At 51.7% G+C, this 19,420-nt stretch overlaps 1 protein-coding gene and 1 long non-coding RNA gene across 11 annotated transcripts in view; one reads left to right on the forward strand and one right to left on the reverse strand.

Annotated features, from left to right (window-relative positions):
- The first annotated feature begins 2,165 nt into the window (after nt 1-2,165).
- The window catches only part of SH3PXD2A (SH3 and PX domains 2A), a 245,703-nt gene continuing 228,448 nt past the window's right edge, over nt 2,166-19,420 (forward strand). For all 10 annotated transcript variants that reach the window (XR_010838836.1, XR_010838834.1, XR_010838833.1 and 7 more), the window contains exon 1: nt 2,166-2,909. Coding sequence is in view for 5 of the 10 variants with exons in the window: in XM_067024745.1 (XP_066880846.1) it covers nt 2,838-2,909 (72 nt within the window). In the remaining 5 variants the exon portion in view is untranslated. The remainder of the gene's footprint in view (nt 2,910-19,420) is intronic.
- On the reverse strand, nt 3,913-19,300 carry LOC136793507 (uncharacterized). The gene is made up of 2 exons (XR_010838837.1): nt 18,810-19,300; nt 3,913-6,482 (listed from the first exon to the last, which is right to left on the reverse strand). It is a non-coding gene; the product is annotated as an uncharacterized lncRNA (long non-coding RNA).

A 19,420-nucleotide genomic window follows, 5' to 3' on the forward strand; every position in this document is an offset into this window, starting at 1 on the left:
GACCCCCAATGCCCATCCTTCTCCTTATGTCCTTTTCCTGTGTCTCACCCCCTTGCCTGACTCTTCCCCAGGTGGACACTGTCCTCCTGGCCCTCTGCCTGTCACCTGCAGATTCAGGCTTCAGTGTCCTTACTCCACCTTTTCTTTTCCCCCTGATCATTCATTCAACAGATTCTCATACAGTGAGTGACTACTACTGTGGATAAGGTACAGTATTTGCTACATGCGGAATGCAAAGAAGTATAAGATAACTTAAGCCAGTCCTTGTGTACCAGGTGCTCTCAGGGGAGAGGAACTGTGTTATGGACAAATACACACAAGTCAAAGCAGCTCAGGGCAAATGCACCTGGCTTGGAGGAGTTCAGAGGAGGCAGAGTATTCCAAGATACTCCACTCAGCCCATCCTCCAGTCCCTAGCAGAGGGACAGCCTCCTCCAGGAAGTTCTCCTGGATTACTCCAGGCCTCCATTTTCTGGAATCCTAATACATATTTTATTAGACACAGTCTTAATGGTGTCTCTGTTTCTCAACTGTACTCTCTTCTCTTTGAGGGAAGGGACAAGCATTTGTCAATTGGATTCAGTTTTCAGGTCCACAAACATCAACTGAATTCTCTCTCTCTTCTGTTCCTTAAAGCCTTGTAAAGGAGCATAGATTAGGTGCTCAATCAAGCCTAAAATTCTAGAGTTTTAGAGAAGAAAAAATTTTAAATATTTTTAAAATGTCAATATCCATACATGCTAATTATGAAAAACAAAGAACTCAAAATTGTCTCCAACAGAAGTAACTACTGCTAGGAGTTTGGAATGTATGTAGGGAGGAATATTTTTTGAATAAATTTTTATTTGTTTTATTTATTTATTTTTGGCAGCGTTGGGTCTTTGTTGCCGCTGGTCGGCTTTCTCTAGTTGCAGTGAGCGGGGGCTACTCTTGGTTGCGGTGCGCGGGCTTCTCATTGCGAAGCATGGGTTCTAGGCACGCAGGCTTCAGTAGTCATGGCACAAGGGCTCAGTAATTGCAGCACACAGGCTTAGTTGCTCTGCAGCATGTGGGATCTTCCCGGACCAGGGCTCGAACCTGTGTCTCCTCCTTTGGCAGGTGTATTCTTAACCACTGCACCACCAGGGAAGCCCTTGTAGAGAGGAATCTTAAAAGACCATCCAGTTCAGCACCCACATTTCACAGAGAACTTTAAGGTGACTCTAATGCCTATGGTATTAAGTGATTTGAGGCAGGTCAAATATTTAGATAGTAGCATCATTTGGTGTTCTAGCATGCTTCTCCAAGAAAGTTGGAGAGGTAGTATGGTACTCTGTACCAGGCAAATGTGTGAACAGTCTTAGATAGCTACATGGGTTCTGACAGTGCAGAGAAATAAAGTATTAACACAATTAGATTGTAAAACTCTTGGCCTCCATTTCACATGCTTCACGTTGGTCCACAGTCACAAAGCTTATTGTGACTGTGAAACAATAGGATTAATTGTGAAAACAGTACTTCTTTAAATATTTGAAATTAGAATGGAAAATATGTTGAAATAGATGAGGGGGTGTAAATTGAATTAAATAGTAATTGTGTTCCAAGTCCAGGGACAGACAAGTGGCTTGGAAAGTCGGTTTTCCATATCAGAGGGACAGGTGATGAGAAAGCCAGAGCCTGGGGCCAGTGATGAGAGTCCCCAACCCAGTGGTGGATTTTCTCACCATTGTGTGCTTCCTTCCCTCCTAGCCTGCCTGGGGAGGGTCCCAGGGAAGCCCTAGGCTTAAGGCAGTGGTGTTACAGTCTTGAAACCTCACTGGTAAATGATATCACAGGTTGGTTACCCAGACCCAGATCGATAAACAACTCAGGCAACGGATCGATCACATTTCCGGGGAGAATTTACCCTTTGTAACCCGCAGGGGGGCAGGTGGTTTATCAAAAGATAAGGCTCTGGCTTGAAGGATTTAATGCTGGCTCTTTCCCCATTCCTGTCTCCTGCTCGGAGGGCCTGGGCCGTAACAACGGGGTAATAAACTACTTTTCATTAAAGAGATCTGGGGAATAGGAGTGGGAGGGGGCCGTAAAGGTGGGGACAGAAGGCACAAATCCGCTCCAAGACGTAAAGCCAGGGTGAGGGCGCGCTGGGTTCACTTCCCCCTGCCCCTCCTCCTTCCGAAGCCACCCTGAGTTTCCGTGCCCGGCGAAGTGGCCCGGCGCCACGCCAGGCCGCTGGCCGAGCTCTTGGCGCTCCGGCCGGGCTGCAGCCCCCTCCCCGTCGCCCCGGGCCCGGAGCCCCTCCCAGCACGCTTCCCCTCTTTCCCTTCTCTTCCCTTCCCTTCCCTTCCCTTCCCTTCCCTTCCCTTCCCTTCCCTTCCCTTCCCGGCCGTGCCTCCGCCTCCTGCGCCCACAGCCTCCGCCAGCGCCGAGCCCCCTGGAGCCGGAGCGCGGCGAAGGGGCGCCGCCGGCCCCTCCCCAGTGCGCTGACAGCACGCTCCGGGGCCCCCGCCCCGTCCCCTCGCCGGCGGGACACACCCCCGCCCCTCCTCTGCTCCGCCAGTTCCCGCCGGACCCACCGGGCGGCGGAGAGAGCTGGCGGGCGAGCCGGAGAGCGGCGTAGGCGGCGCTGGAGGGAAGGGGCGCGCTGCAGGCCCACGGGGAGCCGCCCGGGCGCACGGAGTCCGCGTCCGCTCCGGACCGTCCCCGCTCCGCGGCCGTACCTGAGAGCGCCGGGAGCCCGGGCAGCGGCGCGCCAGACCGGGGTGGCCGGGGACCTGGGAAGCGGGAGAAGGAGCCGGAGCTCGACCAGGATGAGAAGGTGACGCCGCCTGGGGGCGCCACTCGCTTTGTGGGGGAAAATGCTCTCCTACTGCGTGCAAGATGCCACCGTGGTGGACGTGGAGAAACGGAGGAACCCCTCCAAGCACTATGTGAGTATCGCCCCTAAGACCCCCGCGGGGAGCTGGCCAGGAACCCCCGAGGGCCCTGGGTGGCCCCTTGCCCTACCCGCGCTGTTGAGTCCCGGGGCTAAGTGCCCACAGGGCAGCCCTCGGCGGTGGAGTTTCTTCGCAGGGCTGTGATCTCCAGGGAAGCCTTTCCTGACCTTCCTCCACTCCCCCCACGCCCGTTTTCTTTTTTTGGCATTGGAATTGGCAAGTGGCTGCCCTTGTCTGTTACAACGGTGAAGTCATCTGTCCGCCTGAGCTTTGAAGGATGGTGGGGGGAGCGTTCGTCAAACCCTCGCTGGGAAGCTCCGTTGGGAAAGAGCATCTTCCCGGCCCTCCCTGGGGACTCGGGTCATTCACGCTCACACAGACCGAGATGCTTTCAGAGGCTTGACCTGGGGAAGGAAGCCTCACGCGAGCCTCCCAGTTTTGCTCCGTTCTCTGCCTCCCTAGGCCTGGGTCTGGGGGCACCCCTGCCCCACCTCCACCTTCAGTCCTGAGCTTTGATTTCCTTCTTAAAGTCCTTGTGTCCGTCGGTGTGAGGAGAACTGTGGCTTTTCCTTTTATCCCTCCTCTGGACATGACCCTTAACTGGGTTCATTTCCTCTTAAGTGATGCTTCATCTCCAGACACGAGGAGGAAAATGTTTGCTGTGGTCTCTGAGGAACAGCCGGCTGCCCCTCCCCCTTCCTTCTCCACACTTAATGAGAAGGGGCTAAGGTTGATTGAGCCGAGCTCCTGGCCTGTGGGACGCGTCCCCCTTTCATCTCAGCCCCTCCTGTCTTCCCATCCTTCCCACCTTAGGAAGTAAACTGTGTCCTTGACGCCTGAGAATGCCAGTCCTAGCGGCTTTGCTCCTGTTCTTGAGATAGAAGAGACAGAGAGCAGGGCATCCAAAGCCGGAGGACTGCATCTTATTTGCAAATTAGTTATTTAAAGGAGCATTTAGAATGCTCAAAGCATTAATTTTAACAATTAAAACAGGCTGTTGGTTGCTGCCCTGGACAGCACATTGATCTCTGAAATTCCTTTTATTTCCTTGTTGGAAGGGGACTGGGATTTGTGCAAATGTCAGCCTCAGGCTACTCTTTTACTCTTTCTGTCTTTATCCCCAATGGCTCTGATCTTTGGGTTTCTTTATAGTAGAATAAATGGGCTTGGGCTCAGGTTGGGGTGGAGGTAAACCAAGGAGTCTGGTTCTTGACGAGACAGAGACATGGGTGCTGGTGGGAGAGCTGTTCCTTTTGTGTTACTGGCTCAGCAAGCATCTTGCCCTGCCATTTCAAGAAAGCTCTTTTTGGAGGACTTGGGTCACCATGTGGTCACCCTCCCCTGGGGACAGATGTCCATTTGCACATCCCAGCACTTATTACGAAGTCAGCCTTCCCAAATTCTTTTCTCAAATGTTGCAGGCTAAGTTTTAGGGGTTCTTTTCTTTTCTTTCTTTTTTTTTTTTTTTTTTTTTTTTTTGCGGTACGCGGGCCTCTCACTGTTGTGGCCTCTCCTGTTACGGAGCACAGGCTCCAGACGCACAGGCTCAGTAGTTGTGGCTCACGGGCCTAGCTGCTCCGCAGCATGTGGGATCTTCCCAGACCAGGGCTCGAACCCCTGTCCCCTGCCTTGGCAGGCAGATTCTCAACCACTGCGCCACCAAGGAAGCCCCCTAGGGGTTCTTTTCTAGTCCTCAGTTAAGGGAGGCACTGCTTTCAACAGATGGCACTCTGTTCTGAGACCCAGGCAGGTGCCGGCTCTGGATTTTAGGTGAAACATCAAATCTTAGCTTTGAGCAACGATGTCCAAGATTACAGATGTAGGATGCACTCCTGGTCAGGAGCGCTGCTAAAGTGATGGGGGGCCCGATGCAGACAGTGTTGAGAGGTGGTTAGTGCTGAGGCTCTGAGTTACAGGCTCATGTTCAAAGCCTGGCTCAGACACTGACTAGCTATGCAGCTTTGGGCAAATTGTTTAACCTCGGTGGGCCTCAGTTTCCTCATTTTTAAAGTGACTATAATAATAGTATCTACTTCAGAGGGCTGTCTGGAGAATTAAATGAGATCATACATGCAAAGCACTTAGTGCAGTTCCTGGCACAAAACAAGCACTCATTAAATGGTAGCTTGGCATTATTCTGACTAAGAAAGCACTTTTGAAAAGCAGCTATTAATGGTCTGGTAAGAAGGAAGAAAGGTTTGTGGTTTTAAGATTGATAATAACTTGTTCTGTGTGAAAAATACAAAAGAAGTCCTGTCCAATTCCCTCAAAATGATCATTTCCTCCCTTTTTATGGACAGTGTTTTCTGGGACGTCTCCGCTTCCTGTGTAAGAATCAATGACATTATGTTTGGGGCCGGGAGTGATGTCACTGAGCAGATGGGGCCAATCAGAGCCCTGAACCCAGGTTGTGGAAAACAGTTAAAGGAGAGAGTATTGTGTGATATGGAATTGTGGAGCTGGCAGGGACCTGAGGACTCATGAGGCTCCACCCCCTCATTTTTACAGATGAGGAAACTGAGAACCAGATGGGGTAAAGTCACTTGTGACACAGCTAGTCACAGCACCTGGGTTTAACTGGCCTTCTGCCCATGTCGTGGGTTGGGTTCATCGAAATACTGTAAAAGGCTGGTTGGGGTTGACGAGCCCAAATATCTGGTGATAGCAAGAGGTTCCTGCACATTTGGGGCATTAGTGCATAACATAAGGAGAGGGAGCCAATAAGAGAAAGTGTCGGCAGGGCCAACAGGGCAGGAGGAGCACGCTGGGGAGGCTGTGCCTCTGAAGTTTAGGATCACCTCCTCTCTCGGCCTTTACGTGGCGGACACCGCACACCAGAAGGTCAGGTGTTCTGGGCAAGGCGCTCTGGTGTGGGTAGCGGGCAGGACACACTGCGCCCAAGTCACGTATGTTCTGGAAGCCCTCTACGCTGAAGAAGAGGGCTTCTTCCTGCCTCTCCTCCACTGATGGTGAATTCTGAGTCTGCGGTTTGGCAAATTGCAGAGCAGAGCAGCTTTATGGGACGTGCACGTTAGCTGGAGCTAGTTGATGAGAGGCCTGGGGCCCAAGCAGGAGGGGCCCTCCTGGCCCCAGAATGCTGGGAACATACTGCAAAGGTCTTCTCGGGACATCCAGCCAAAGGCATGCTTGTCCCCGTGATGAGGGGGAGCTGCCTGGACACTGAGGGTCTTGTGTTGTGGTCTGTTTATGAAAGGCAGGCAAGTGACCTCCATCATTTGAGTGGTACTGTCAGCTCTTGGCTTCCTTCCCCTGTGTCAAGCCCCTGCTTGGGGTGGGTTTGGGGAAGATGGGCAGCTGCTGCTTAGGCCAGACTCCCTGCATGGAGTTGGGCTCCTCTCTTAGCTTTTATGAGCTGCCCCTAGGTAGACTGTCTTTGGCCTCAGACCACTTGTCTTTCAAATGATCCTGATGATGTTGGTTGCAAACTGCAGATACCTTTGAAAACTTTCCATAAGGATGTGAGTTCCAGTTCACATAATCCTTTGTACCCACAAGCATGTGTAGGTGTATGTCAAGTCATTTGGTGTTGGAGAGGAGCTGGTGCATCTGAAACAAACAAGAGATTATTTGTTTGGATTTGGGAGGCATCGTGCTTTCACAATCTTTTCCTTTCCTGATTGTTTATTTCAGACAAATATCAGTCATGAATGTTCTGATCCTCTACAGGACTCTTCAGGGAATGCAAATAATAGCCAGTGGGAGCAGTTACCATCGATGGTGCCAAATGCTTAACGTGCATGATTTCATGTAATTCCTACAGTTCATCAAATGTCTTTGATTCCTTTATACAGATGGGTGAACTGAGAGATTAGAGGTTGCTCAAGGTCTCCCAGTTAGTACAAGGCAGATCTGGGTCAACTCAGGTCACTTTACCTCCAGAGGAAGCTATGAACCTACAGTGAGGCCCTTCTCCTCCACTGGAGTCTGGCTGGGGAGACCAGGCTCAGGTTTACATGATGAGAGAGCAATGCCACGTGGTATTTGAGGACTGGCTCACTATGTGGGACGTTCACCTTGTGTCCTGGAGGTGAGTGTGTGACGGGTGATGGAGGAGGTCACTGTGAGGCAGGAGGAGTGGGACAAATCCAGGATGATATCTGCTCCCCAGTGATGCTTGAGGTGATAAATGAAGGATCCACCCTGTAGAAATAATACATTCTCCTGTGTGTTCAGAGCATTGCAGGTTTTAGTCTTGGTCCTGGGAGCTACATTTTTAGGAATTGGCGCCAGACCCATTCTTTTCTCTGCCCTTCGTTTTTTCTTAAGCCCTTAGACTGTGGATCCAGCCCCATGAGAGGAAGGGTGTGCAGCTGCAGTACGGAAAGGATCCTCTCAGGCCAGGCCCACTGTGGAATGAGTGGTGGTGGGCAGATCAGGGTTTGAATCCCACCTCTGACTCTTCACAGGTGTGCAACCTGCAGCCAGTCACTGTGGGTCTCATTTTCCTCACCTGTAACCTCACAGGGATTTGGGGAAATTGATCTGAGATAATTTGGGGCAAAGCTTCTACTTAGTACCTGGCCTCCGTTATGGGTACTCAACATATACTAGCTTCCATCCAGTGCTCCTTATCGCCAAAACACTTGAGTACATTTAGGATCTAATAGGTGAAACTGTGAGAGAAGGGAAGACTAAGGCAAAAAAGGAAGGCCCAGCTGTTCATAGTCTGATGGGAAAGTGGGCTACATGCCTCGTGGAAAACACCCAACATAAGAGAGAAGCACATAAACAAGGAGCAGCTGTTCAGACCTGGAGAGCTTCCTGGAGTTGCCCTAGTGATGGCTTCCTGGTAGGCTGGGAAGGAGAAGGGAAGGAACTTGTGTTGGGGGAGAGGAGCAGAGAGGTGCTGCAGGTAAGGGCAAGGTCAGATAGTATCCTAGCCCCAGGGTCAGTGCCACACATGGGTTAGCACTCTTGCCTGCTCTCTTTGTCTCTGTCTCTGTCTGTCTCTCACACGCAAGAACAATTTCTTCTTCTCCAAGGAGGGAAGTGAGCTAGCGGTGATTCACAGGTCTGACAAGGATTCCTGCTTATGGAATGACCGACCACATCCTTCAAGGCTGTTGGGAGAGGGAGCGCAGCCAGCCATTTATCATGGCCCCTCTGTAGAGCCCAGTCAGGCTTTGGGGGGACAAATCAGGATTGGGATCACCATGTGTGGTGGCAGGCAGAGGGGAGGCGAAGGGAAGGGAAAAATAAACCTATTTGATGTCATAGGAGACCGGTTCCAGCTCCAGAAATATAAGCGCCAGCTGCTGCATTTTCCAAAGAGATATTCCGAGGCTAGCGTGAGTTAATCGCCAGTGGAGACAGTGAATTAGAGCAGTGTTGTTAGGACTTCTGACTTGGGGGTTTGCACAACGGTCCCTGGAAATTGCCTTCTGATTTCCTAAGCCTGAGTCACTGACCAGACTATTTCTTGGCCAGAAAAAGTCTAACAGGCAACTCTGTTCTCTTTTGCCTCTTTATTAAATAAAATAAAACAAATAATAGAGTTATACATACGGTAGTCACACTTCTTTTGAGTTCTGAGAATCCGGGAAAGGGATCATGGGTTAGGACAGGGAGCCAGGGAGAAGGAAGGACAAGGGGTGTGTGTGGGAAATGAGGTGGAGATACTGGCTTTGGAAAGAGGTTCTGAGCCAGGGCCAGAGGTGCTCTCTGCCATGGCCGTTGCCGAAAGTAATGGAACAGTCCAGGAGAGTGATGAGCGTTTGAGTGGCGATTCCCAGAGCTGTGAGTGACTTCTTGCCCGGGCTGGGCTGCTGCTACCTGTAGTGGAGTCAGGGGGAGAAGGGGGGAGGGGGGACTTGGAGTAGGGGGAGGGGACTGGGGGGAGGGGAGAGGGGACGGGGGAAGAGGGACGGAGAGCCACAAGAAAGCCCCTCTCACGCCCCCGAGTAACCTCCAGGCAGGTCACATCAGCAGCAGGTGCTGAGCAGAGTCCAGCAAGGATGTCAAGGTGCAGGGAGAAGGGGAAGAACCCGTCTGTGAGTACCTACTGTGTGCCAGGCAGTGGAGAAGAGACCCTTCAGAGGGGATTTTACTTAAGCGTCATAACAATCCCATGAAGTAGGTAGGTGTTTTTATCCCCACTTTACAGGTGTGGAAACTGAGGCCCAGAGAGTTTATGTGACTCTCACTCAGAGTAATTCAGTGGCAAGGCTGGGATTCTTACCCTGGCCTCTGACACCCGAGTCTGTGAGCTTGTCACTTTCTTCCCCCATTAGAGCTGGGTCAGTGAGAGAGGGGCATGAAAATAACCGAGGAGTCCGGGCAGCACCTCCTGAGAGGATGACGTGTATCTGGAAGGCTGTGCTGTTGGAGAGCCCCTGGGCTCTGGTATCCCTGGGCCAGAATCCTGTCTCTACCACTTACTACGTGGGACCCGGTACAAGTTACTTCTCGCTCGGTGCCTCAGTTTCCTCATCTGTTAAACACGAACAAAACAAAATGAGGGGAAAATAGGACCTAGTTCAAAGGGTTGTGCTGAAGGAAGGGTAAATGAGTTAATAAATGTCAAGACCGTAGAACAGTACCTGGCACATATTAGGTGCAACATAGGGATTTGTTCTAATACTGATTGAGTCCTAAAGCTTCAGAAGGGGGAGCTCTCTGTGAACTGGAGTTTTCAGGGAAGACTGGCTGGCGAAGGCAGGCTTCACGCTAGGCCTTGAGAAGTAATTAGGATTTGGATGGGAAAGAGTAGGATTGAGGTGGGAAAAAGAGGAGAAGGGCATTCCAAGAAAGGGAGAAGCAAAGGTGCCAGAGGCGGGACGTGCAAAGAAAACACGGACAAAACCCAGGTGGGGCAGAGGATGGGGAGGAAGGGTGGGCTGGCTTCTGAGGGTCTCACATGCCAGCCGAGGGAATTCAGAGTCTATTGTTACACCTCCGCATGTTCTTCTCCTCCCAAGGATTGCAGGGGAAGGGGAGCTGCTTGTCACTGTGGGTCCCTTCTGGTGGGCCTCAGAGCTGGCTCTAGGACTGTTGTTGCAGCCATGGTGGGAACAGAGCTACATGGAACCCTTTCTGTAGCTCTGCGCTGGGGACTCTTTTTTTTTTTTTTTCCTAACATCTTTATTGGAGTATAATTGCTTTATGATGGTGTGTTAGTTTCTGCTTTATAACAAAGTGAATCAGTTATACATATACATATGTTCCCATATCGCTTCCCTCTTGCATCTCCCTCCCTCCCACCCTCCCTAGCCCACCCCTCTAGGTGGTCACAAAGCCCATTTGCGTTGGGGACTCTTTAGCTGCAGGCCGAGCCCAGCCCCTCTCTGTTTATAGCTCTTACTCCAAGGGGTCAGGCTGCCTCATAAAAGTTGATTGCACCCCAGAGGTCTTGGGGAGGGAGGGTGGAGGAGGGGGAGGGGAATAGCAAGGAATGAGGCATCAGCTGCATCCATGGAGGGCCCCGCCAGCAGGGCCTGAGGTCATGGTGGTCATTTCCGTCCCCAACCGCAGCGCTGCCGCTAAAGCACCCAAGTGTCAAGAGAGAGGAGACCCCGTCCTTGGAGGGTGTGGAGGCTAATACCAAACAGCTTGCTGGGAGCCCCGGATGAAGTCTCAGTGTTACCTGAAGCTTTCAGGCCAACGCTGTCTTCTATTTCAGCACCTCTCTGAACCTGTTTTAGTTATAAAGACAGTACTTCAAACTACCTCTTCTTTTATTTAACCCTCATCCCACTGCTAGATATTCCAGTAAGGCTGATTCTTTAGGGAAAATGTAATAATAAAAATAACAGCTAACAGTTCTGAATGCTTTCTACGTGCTGAGTTTTACACGGAAACTCTCAAAGCAGCCCGCCGAAGCATGTAGTTACTGCTGGCATCCATGTCGTGCAGGCAAGGACGCTGAGGCCCAGAGAGCTTAAGGGAGTTGCCAAACACCACACAGCTAAGAAGCTGCGTGTGGAGAGGCACCTGCAATGACCCAGGCCTGCTGACTCCAAAGCTGACCTTGTCCCCACAGAAGCCTCGCAGCCAGCCCTCCATCACATGCCACACCTGGGGAGACCGGGCCCCACGGAGATTCCACCTGAGGCCTGGCTGGTTGGCTTCTCAAGATGTGAGACCTTCCACATGTCACCTTCCCCACTTCATCTCCATTTGCCCATCTAGTAAATGGGCTGACTGCTTCCTTTCTGCCTTGTAGAGGGGAGGGTGGATAGGAAAGCTGCTTTGGAAAACGCTGAGCCCAGAGAAAATAGCTATGTGAAGGGGTCCTAGATCCCTCAATCTGGTTTCTTAGTCATTTGTGAAGGGGATGCTTTACAAAAAGAAACTTTTCCTGATGCCAGGGAATTTTTAGACAAGGTTTCCTGCCATACTACCTCCCCTGAGAAGCCTATAGCCAGGGTTGACTCAGGACCTCTTTAGGCCCCCAGTGAAGATGTTTTCTAGCAAACCACCTCTGGGAACTACGCTTTGCTTCTTTCCAAGCCTATCAGTTTTGTGAATGGAAGAGACAGCGCTATTTCCAGTCTCATCTCTCCCGGCTGTTACCTGAGGGGAGGAAGTGACATCAGGGGGCTGAGCTAGCAAAGGGGAAACAGCTGTGCTCTCTGCCCCTCCCCCGGCTGCTTTCTCTGGCCCTTTGCTGTCATTTCCCTTTGCCTGTGAGGAAGCCATCCTCCCCAGGCCTGGGTGGAGGTGCACGGTAGGGTTGGGGCAGGATTCCTTCCTCTGTGTGTGTCAGTGCAGCATAAATTATGCAGTGGGACGTTTTGGGCCCTCCTGTCTGTCTCTGGACTCACTCCCTGGAGTGTGAACCAGACCCGACAGAAATTGATCACTCAGGGGGTGGGGGTGGGGTGCTGCCCAATGCTGATAGTGAACTTGCAGGGTCAGGGATGGCGTGGGCATGGGCCAGTCTTTATTTCCGCCTGTCACTGCGTGGTCCCCAGTAGAGAGCCCTGGCTCTTTTCCTTTTTCCAGGACTATTCTCACTCAGTAACAAAGGAGACCTTGACCTCTATTACATGGGCACCATCATCATAAGAGCTACCACGTATTGAATCCCTATTTTGTGCCAGGCACTGCCAGGCCTCGCCTCTTGTTTCTAATCTCTGGTCCTGACACAGCCCTGAAGGTATGCATTTTTAACCCCATTTTACGCATATGGAGACTGAGGTTCAGAAAGTTGAGGTTGCATTGTTGGATAAGCACAAAGCCAGGTGTATTTGGGCCCCTACCTCCGGGCGGGCGGTGCCTGTTTCACACTGTCACTGTGACTTGCACATTGGTCCCTCTCCTGGGCTGCCCCAGGTTGGGGGTTGGGGAGCTTCTGCCGGCCCAGCGCATTGTCCTCCTGGGGAATAGCGTTCTTTGTGGAGAGAGCCTGCCTTGCTGGCTTTGCCCACCTAAGGGTTCTGAGCGTGAAGGGATTGTCTCTGCTGTTTGAAGCGGCTGCTTTGTAAACTCTTTCATGGTAGGCCCCATTCTGACCCAGCTTTATTCCGTTTCCTGATGGCCCAGACCCAAAGGGCTATTTTAAGGGCCTTGCCTGTGTGGGAGAATTTCTCTTTGTAGCAACAGAGAGGGAGGCCTGGCTGTCCTGGCATGGTGCTGGCAGTGGGGCTCCGAGAGAGCAAAACTCTTGCCTGAATTCTGCCTCCTGGGCAGAATTCATTGGGCTCTCAGCACAGGGCCTGGCACCCGAAAGGGACACGGTCACTTGTCAGTGAGGGTAGGGCTTCCAGAGGTGGCTGCCCAGGGATTTCTGCTGATCTAAGCCCCGGTGGCGTGGCAAACTGATCCTTCTCTCGCAGAGTTAAGGCCTGTCATAGGACAATGTCTGGACTTTGGTTTCAAGCCGGGGTTAATTATTTACTTTAGTCATCGCTCATTGGCAACTGGAGAAAAGCAGCCTCATTTTCCCCATGATTGCTGGATGTGGCAGCTCCTGGGCAGGGATAGTGGGGAAGTTGAGTCAGAGAGTGTGTGAGTGGAGCCCTTCTAGGTGCAGGCACGGGTCTAGGGCTTCTCATCCACCATCTTCTTTAATTCCCACTGCCACCCTGAGCTTCACCCCTGTCGCATAGCCAAAGAAGCAGGGGCTCAGGGAGGTGCAGCATCTTGCCCCACATCACGTGGCCATGAGCGGTGAAAGCCAGGGTTTGAACCCAGATCTCTGCAGTGATGAAAACCCGTGATGCTTCCACTGTGGTCCTTGCAGATTTGATGGATTACCCACCCCACAAAGGTTAGGTTGCTAGGTAGGAGTACTTCTCCTTTTTCCCTGCCCTCAGCTGGAGGCATCCACACATACCACAACTAGCTGCACTGGGTTTTTCTCTACACTCTCTGCCCTCCCTCAGACTCTGGTCTCCGCGGCTGTATTTCTCCCTCTGCTGCACGCACCCATGGGAGTCTCATCCCTGATCTGTGGCTGTGCTAGGGTATGGAACGCTGAGAGCACTGCTCTGGGCTTAAGAAAGGAAGTCAGCCCAAAGGGCGTATGCACAGTGGGCCTTCCCTTGGAAGGCTGGGGCCCTGCAGCTTTATAGTGGCTTTGTCTCCCGAGAGCTTCCCGAGAGGCTGGGAGACTAGGAAACACATCACGTGGGTCCCTGATAAAACTTCAAGGGTCTAGATTAAATCTTGGTCATCTGCCCACTCTGACCTAACCCCAGAGCCCCTCCATTAACATGTGATGCGGTTGGAGCTGGTATTTGGGATCAGATAACAAACGTCTTGCTACCTAGAATGGACCCCTAGCAAGGTCTGGCCTCTATTTTGGGATTCAAATATTTATTCCCCTTGAACTCACGTCCAGAGGCACTTTTAAAAGCCCGGTCCTTCAGAAGCTCCAGCTGCTGGGGGTTCTACATCCTGTCCGCAAGGATGGTGGCTAGCATGGCACTGTGGTTGGAAGCAGGGAGCAGTTTATTTCCCAGGCACTTTCAACCTGCTGCTTGCTCGGGCTAAACTAGGCTCTGGCAACTGGAGCTAGCCCCAGAAAGGACCTCAGGTGGCAGCAGTTGGAAGTTGAGGGTAAGAGGATGGGGGCAGAGCACCGACTCCCCTGACACATGGGCTCAGGCTCTGAAGCCCTTACTACCTTGTTTCACTTGTTCAAATTTCTTCCCTGTCATGGGCCTCAACTTTCTAATCTGTAAAATGAGAATAATAGTAGTAATAATAACAACACTTAGCCCATTTGGTTGTTACTCTGCATAGTGCTGAGGACATGACTGTTGTTCAGTAGATGGCAGCCGTTGTTATTATTATCTTGGTCATCCTTCATGGTTTTGCTTAGTTTCTGCCACCTCCCAGAAGCTTCCAAGACTTCTCATCTTACAATGTTTTCTGTCTGTGAATTTTTGCAAAGTTTATTGTTTTAACCTCTCCTGTAACTCTTACCAAGAATGGCCTTGGGTTGCTCAGTTTGGGGCAAGCCTATGTCTCCTGTGCCTGATTGATGGAAAAGCCCATTGTGGGGTGGACCTTAATCTGATGCTTATTGGTATTCATTCATTCATTCATTCATTCAATCAATCAATCAACATTTGAATGTTTACTATGTGCCAGGCCCTGGGAACACAGCAGGATAGATAAAAATCCCTGCCCTTTTGGAGCTCACATTCTGATAGGGGGAGGGAAATAATAAACAAAACTGGTGAAATATGTAGTGTGCTAGATGGGGGATAAATGCTGTAGAGAAAACTAAGCGAGCTGAGGGAGACGGAATGGCAGTGGTGATGGGAGTTGCTGTGCTATTTTATAGAGTGTGGCCAGGGACCGCTCCCCTGTATTGTGACTTTTAAGTAAGATCTGAAGCAGGAGAGGGAGTGAGGCCTGTGGATATTTGGAGCAAAAATGGTTGAGAGAGAGGGAACAGCAAGTGCTAAGGCCCTGAGGTAGGACTACGCCTAGCCTTTTCAGAGAAGAGCAAGAGGCTGGTGTGGCCCAGTGACATGAGCAGGAGGGAGAGCAGTGGGCAGGCAGTGAGGTCAGACAGCTAAAGAGCTCCAGCTGCGCCTGTGTCCCTCCCAGCACCAGGCCGGGTGCTCTGCTCAGCAATGAGGCATCCTCTTGACTTGCTGAAGACAGAAACTGGTCAAAACACGGCTGGAGAGGTCGCTCGGGGGACTGTTGGGGGTTTGACCCTGACCCCCCAAGAGGGATTCTGTGGGGAAATACAGCCTCCGTCAGCAACGTCTTGGATAGCAACTCAGGAGTTTCCCTTAGGGCGTTTCACTCACTGAACATTAGTTTTGTACCTACTGTGTGCAAGGCACCATGCTGAAAGCAGTCCCTCCAGCTGGGGGCTAGAGGGTGGGGAGCTCCTGCAAAGGCAGCAGCCTCCACATCCTTTCATCTTTAAACTCCCTCCCTCATGCTAGCTGACAGTCTGGGTCACAGTAGGTCCTTGAGCAGTGAACTAAATCTGTAGGTGAAGGCTTTATCCTGTTAAACCCCCTTCCTCCTACCTCACTCCTATTTTTTTTAAAGAACCACAGCTTTTAACTTACAATTGTGGCAATTGGTCATTTGAAATGTAGAATACATATTCCTATCGTTATAATACTGTAAATGGTGGTAAGATTCTCAGGCCATTCCACCAAAACCTTACTCATCCATGGAGTAGATGGAATTATAGCACCAAGAACCAGATGTCTCTAGTTCACCTATATCACGGGCTAGCCTGGGAACTTAAAATTCCATGTGTAATAGCCAGGGAACTGTCCTCCAGTGTTCATAGTGAGAAGGAAACTTCCAGGCTAACTGATGATGGTGATGATGATAATAATAATATTAAGAGCACGAATTATGTGCCAGCCATTCTTCTAAGCACTTTACTCTTTACAACAACCTGATGAGAAGAGCACTCTTTATGGTCCTTACTTTATTGATGAGAGAACAAAGACCCAAAGAGGTTAATTTACCAATGGTCATAAGCTAGGAGGAGGCAGGGCCAGGGTTCACAGCCGGGCAGTGGGGCTCCAAAGTCCTTCGGGAAACCTCTTATGTCCTGGCCTTCCAGGGAATCCTGCCAGCCGGGCTGCCAGATCCTAGCCTGGCCATCCACAGACCTTAGTTAACAAGTGTCAGAGTTGGGAACCGAAGCCACTGATGGCAGGCAGGAGCGGGCGGCCCCTCTTTGTTCCTGAGACAGGAAAAGCCATTTGTTCCCGGAGCCTGACACTGCAGGGGGTGGGTTTGCTGGGCATGGTTGTCTTCCTGGGCCATTTACAAGTCCAGCACTTGGGGCTGGGGTGGGGAGCACTGTATCTGTTGGTGGAGAGGCCAGATTAGAGCGTCTGGCAAGATGTTTCTGACACCTAGGCCATTCAGCTCAGCCAAGCTCAGCAGGTGACCAGGGATGTTGCTTTAGCTGGGAGGGGGCACCCTCCCCGTTCTGCCCTGTTCAGTTTATTGTTAGAATGAGCTGGGCCTTAACCAGTCCTTCCTCTCTCCCTGGGCCCCAAAATAAACAGCAGCTGTTGGCTGCATCGTCTCTGTCGGCTGCCAGTCTGTCAACAGCGCCTAGCTCTAGTTTGCCCCCCTCTTTGGGTTTAATGCCATGGGGCATTGGGGACCCTGCAGAGCCTGCCTTGCTGGCCAGCTGGTGTGCCCTGGCATGCCCTCTCCCAGGCAGTGCTGGCCTGTTGGCTGCACACTGGCATTGTCCCCTTGTGCCCTGCAGGGAGGCAGGTCCTCATGGTGGTCACAAACTCAAGGCTCCAGAGTCTGGCATCGGTTCTGCTCCTGGCTCTGCCATTTAGCTGGTGACCTTGGGCAGGTAGCCTAACTCTGAGCCCGTTTCCTTCTCTGTAAAATCCAGCCATGGGTTCTAGATCCTGGTATTCTGTGAGGATTGAGACCAGTGCTATCAAGGCAGTGCTGTCTGGCTTCTGCCATTGAAGCCAGACTGGCTGATCTGAGTCCTCGCTTTGGCACTTAGGAGCTTTGTGCCCTTGGGGCAGGTGCTGGAGTTCTCCTCACCTAGGTTTTCTCATCTGTACAAAGTGGATGATAAAAGCATCTCCCAGGCTGGTGGTGAGGATTAAATGAGCTGTGTCAAGCACAGAGTAGGAGCTCAATGAATGGAATAACATGTGCTCCCTTTGACAGATAAGGCAGCATCCCCTAAAAGCGTCGTCCACGGGCGCACATCCGCACATCTGAGCACTAACAGGATTACTCCTCCCCTGACCATTGCATCTGCGTGGCTGTGCCAATTTGCTTGGCTTTCTTTCTACCCCGCGTTCAGAACTTCCACTTGAGGGGCTGGGGGTTGCGGGGTGGTGCGGTAGAACTGGTTATAAAGCAGGACGGAGGCATGAGAAAGGAGAGCTGGGATTTCTGTTCTACTTGGCAGTGGTTCTGCTGATGCAACATAAGAAATGGGAAGAAGACCGGGTCCGAGGCCATGGACTGCCTTCAGCTGCTGGGCAGATCCCCCGTGGTGTTGACCAGTTCTCTCTGCTGACGTGTGAGCCCCAAGATGTTCTTTCATGTGATCTCCACAACCTCCCCGTGGGCCAGCCTGCCTTGGCTCCGTACTCTGGGAAACCCTTGTGTTCTTTGGCCGTTCCTTGCAATTACCCTCCCTTGTGGAAAGCTCGTACTGGGAACCCCCATGAGAGCGTCCAGACCCAGAAGTCATCATTCTCAAAAAAAAAAAAAAACGGCACTTGACCCCAATTGTGTTGAGCTTCAGTGCTACATGCCGCTGTGGGCACACCAACCCCCCAGTAAAGAGACCCTCACTCAGCAAGGAGCATTTGCACTGTCTCCCCGGGAGCCTGGTCCTTAAACAGGTGGCTGTACCGGCTGTCTTGTCTCCTCCATGCTGTTCTTGCCAGTTCTTGTCCCAGGAGAGAGGTCAATGGCAGTTCCATTCCCAACATTCAGGGATGACCCTTTCTGATAGACTGGTGAGGAGAATGAGTCTGCACTTTCGAGAGGAATGTGGCAAAGTAGTTTAGAGCAGGGGCTCTGGAACCAGATTGCCTAAATCCAAGTTTCTCCTCTCCCATTTACTGCTGTGTGACCTTGCGCAAGTCACTTAACCTCTCTGTGCTTCAGGTTCCTGTTCTGTAAAATGGGGATAATAATAGTACCTTCCTCATAGGATTGTTGGGAGGATTAAATGAGATAATGATGATAAAAGCACTTATAACAGTGCCTGGGGCAGAGTTAGTGCTACCTAAGGGTTACTGTTATCTGAGCTGGCAGGGCAGGTGCCGTCTGCTTCCTATCAGCCTGACGGATATATATATAGAAGCCTTGAGAAGATGCCTGGGGTTTGTGACAGAGGCATCTGGGATGGAGCTTGTGGCATGTTCTAGAGGAAGGGGGTGTAAAGATTCAGACAAGTGTTCCAAAGCTGACTCCACCATTTCCTAGCTGAGTGCCGCCAGCGAGTTGCTGACCCCTCTCAGCTCAGTTTCCTCAGCTGACTGTGCCCACGCCTTCCTCGTAGGGTCATTTGTAAGAACCCAAGACAGGGTAAAGCATCTAGTAGTTACTCTCCTTTCCTTTAAATGGTGGCCATTTAAACAGCCTCGTGGTTTTGCAAGGGGACCAGGGGGATGGTCAGTGGGCTCCAGCCTGACCTTTCTGGCTGGGAGCCTTGAATTCTACTCTTTGCACACCTCTCCTCTCATATGAGCAGCCTCTGGGTGTTTATTGCAGCAGGGCTGCCCATGCAGAAGGTGACGGTGCCTCCTGGGGGTACCGTCAGTATCCCAGGTTGTCAGGCTCCTCACAAACAGTCTTGATGCCTCTGAGGGACCTGCTAGGAAGGGCTGTAGGTCTCCTTCCTGTTTCACACACAGGAAAGGCTCAGAGAGGCACATGGCTTCTGTGATTGTGGAGGACACCGTTGATGCCCCGCCCCGTATGCCCTGGGCTCACCTGAGTTCACCTGCAGCGGTTTCCAGCGTGCTGGCAGCTCCCCTCCTCGAGTTGTCCCCACTGTCGCCTCTCCCCGCCTCACTTCTCTGGGCGAGGGCTCCCTCCAGCAAGGGCACCACCACCACGGGAACTTGCTCTACCCAAGCAGGTGCAGCTGAGGAAGGCCAGGGGAGGGGGTGGAGGCGAATTGTCATTCCGTCATCCCATCGTCCCAGGGAGTTGATATCTCAGCTGCCTGCTCTCTCCACTGGGACAATTCAGAGGCGATTTCCAGCCAGAACCTCAGAGGATCCCCAGCAGGACTGAGCCCCAGTGCCCACAGCAGTAAATTGGCCATTAAGTACCCTTTATCGGCCTTTATCCTTTCCTGGTCTTGCTCTCCATACTTCCTCACTTGGGATTTCCGGGAATCATCTCCCTAATAAACAGCCTGTACCCAAGGCCTTGCCTCAGAGTCTGCTTTGGAATGAACCCAAACTATGATAGCAAACTCCTCCTTCTAGCAAGTGGTGGAGCAAGAGCTGAGAACCTCTGTCCAGTGCTATTAATATTAGGCATTAACCTAATACAGTGTTAACCCTGTGGACTTGTTTGGCTCTCTGCTGACGTGG

Source organism: Kogia breviceps, chromosome 2, assembly GCF_026419965.1.
Source record: "Kogia breviceps isolate mKogBre1 chromosome 2, mKogBre1 haplotype 1, whole genome shotgun sequence".
NCBI lineage: Eukaryota > Metazoa > Chordata > Mammalia > Artiodactyla > Physeteridae > Kogia > Kogia breviceps.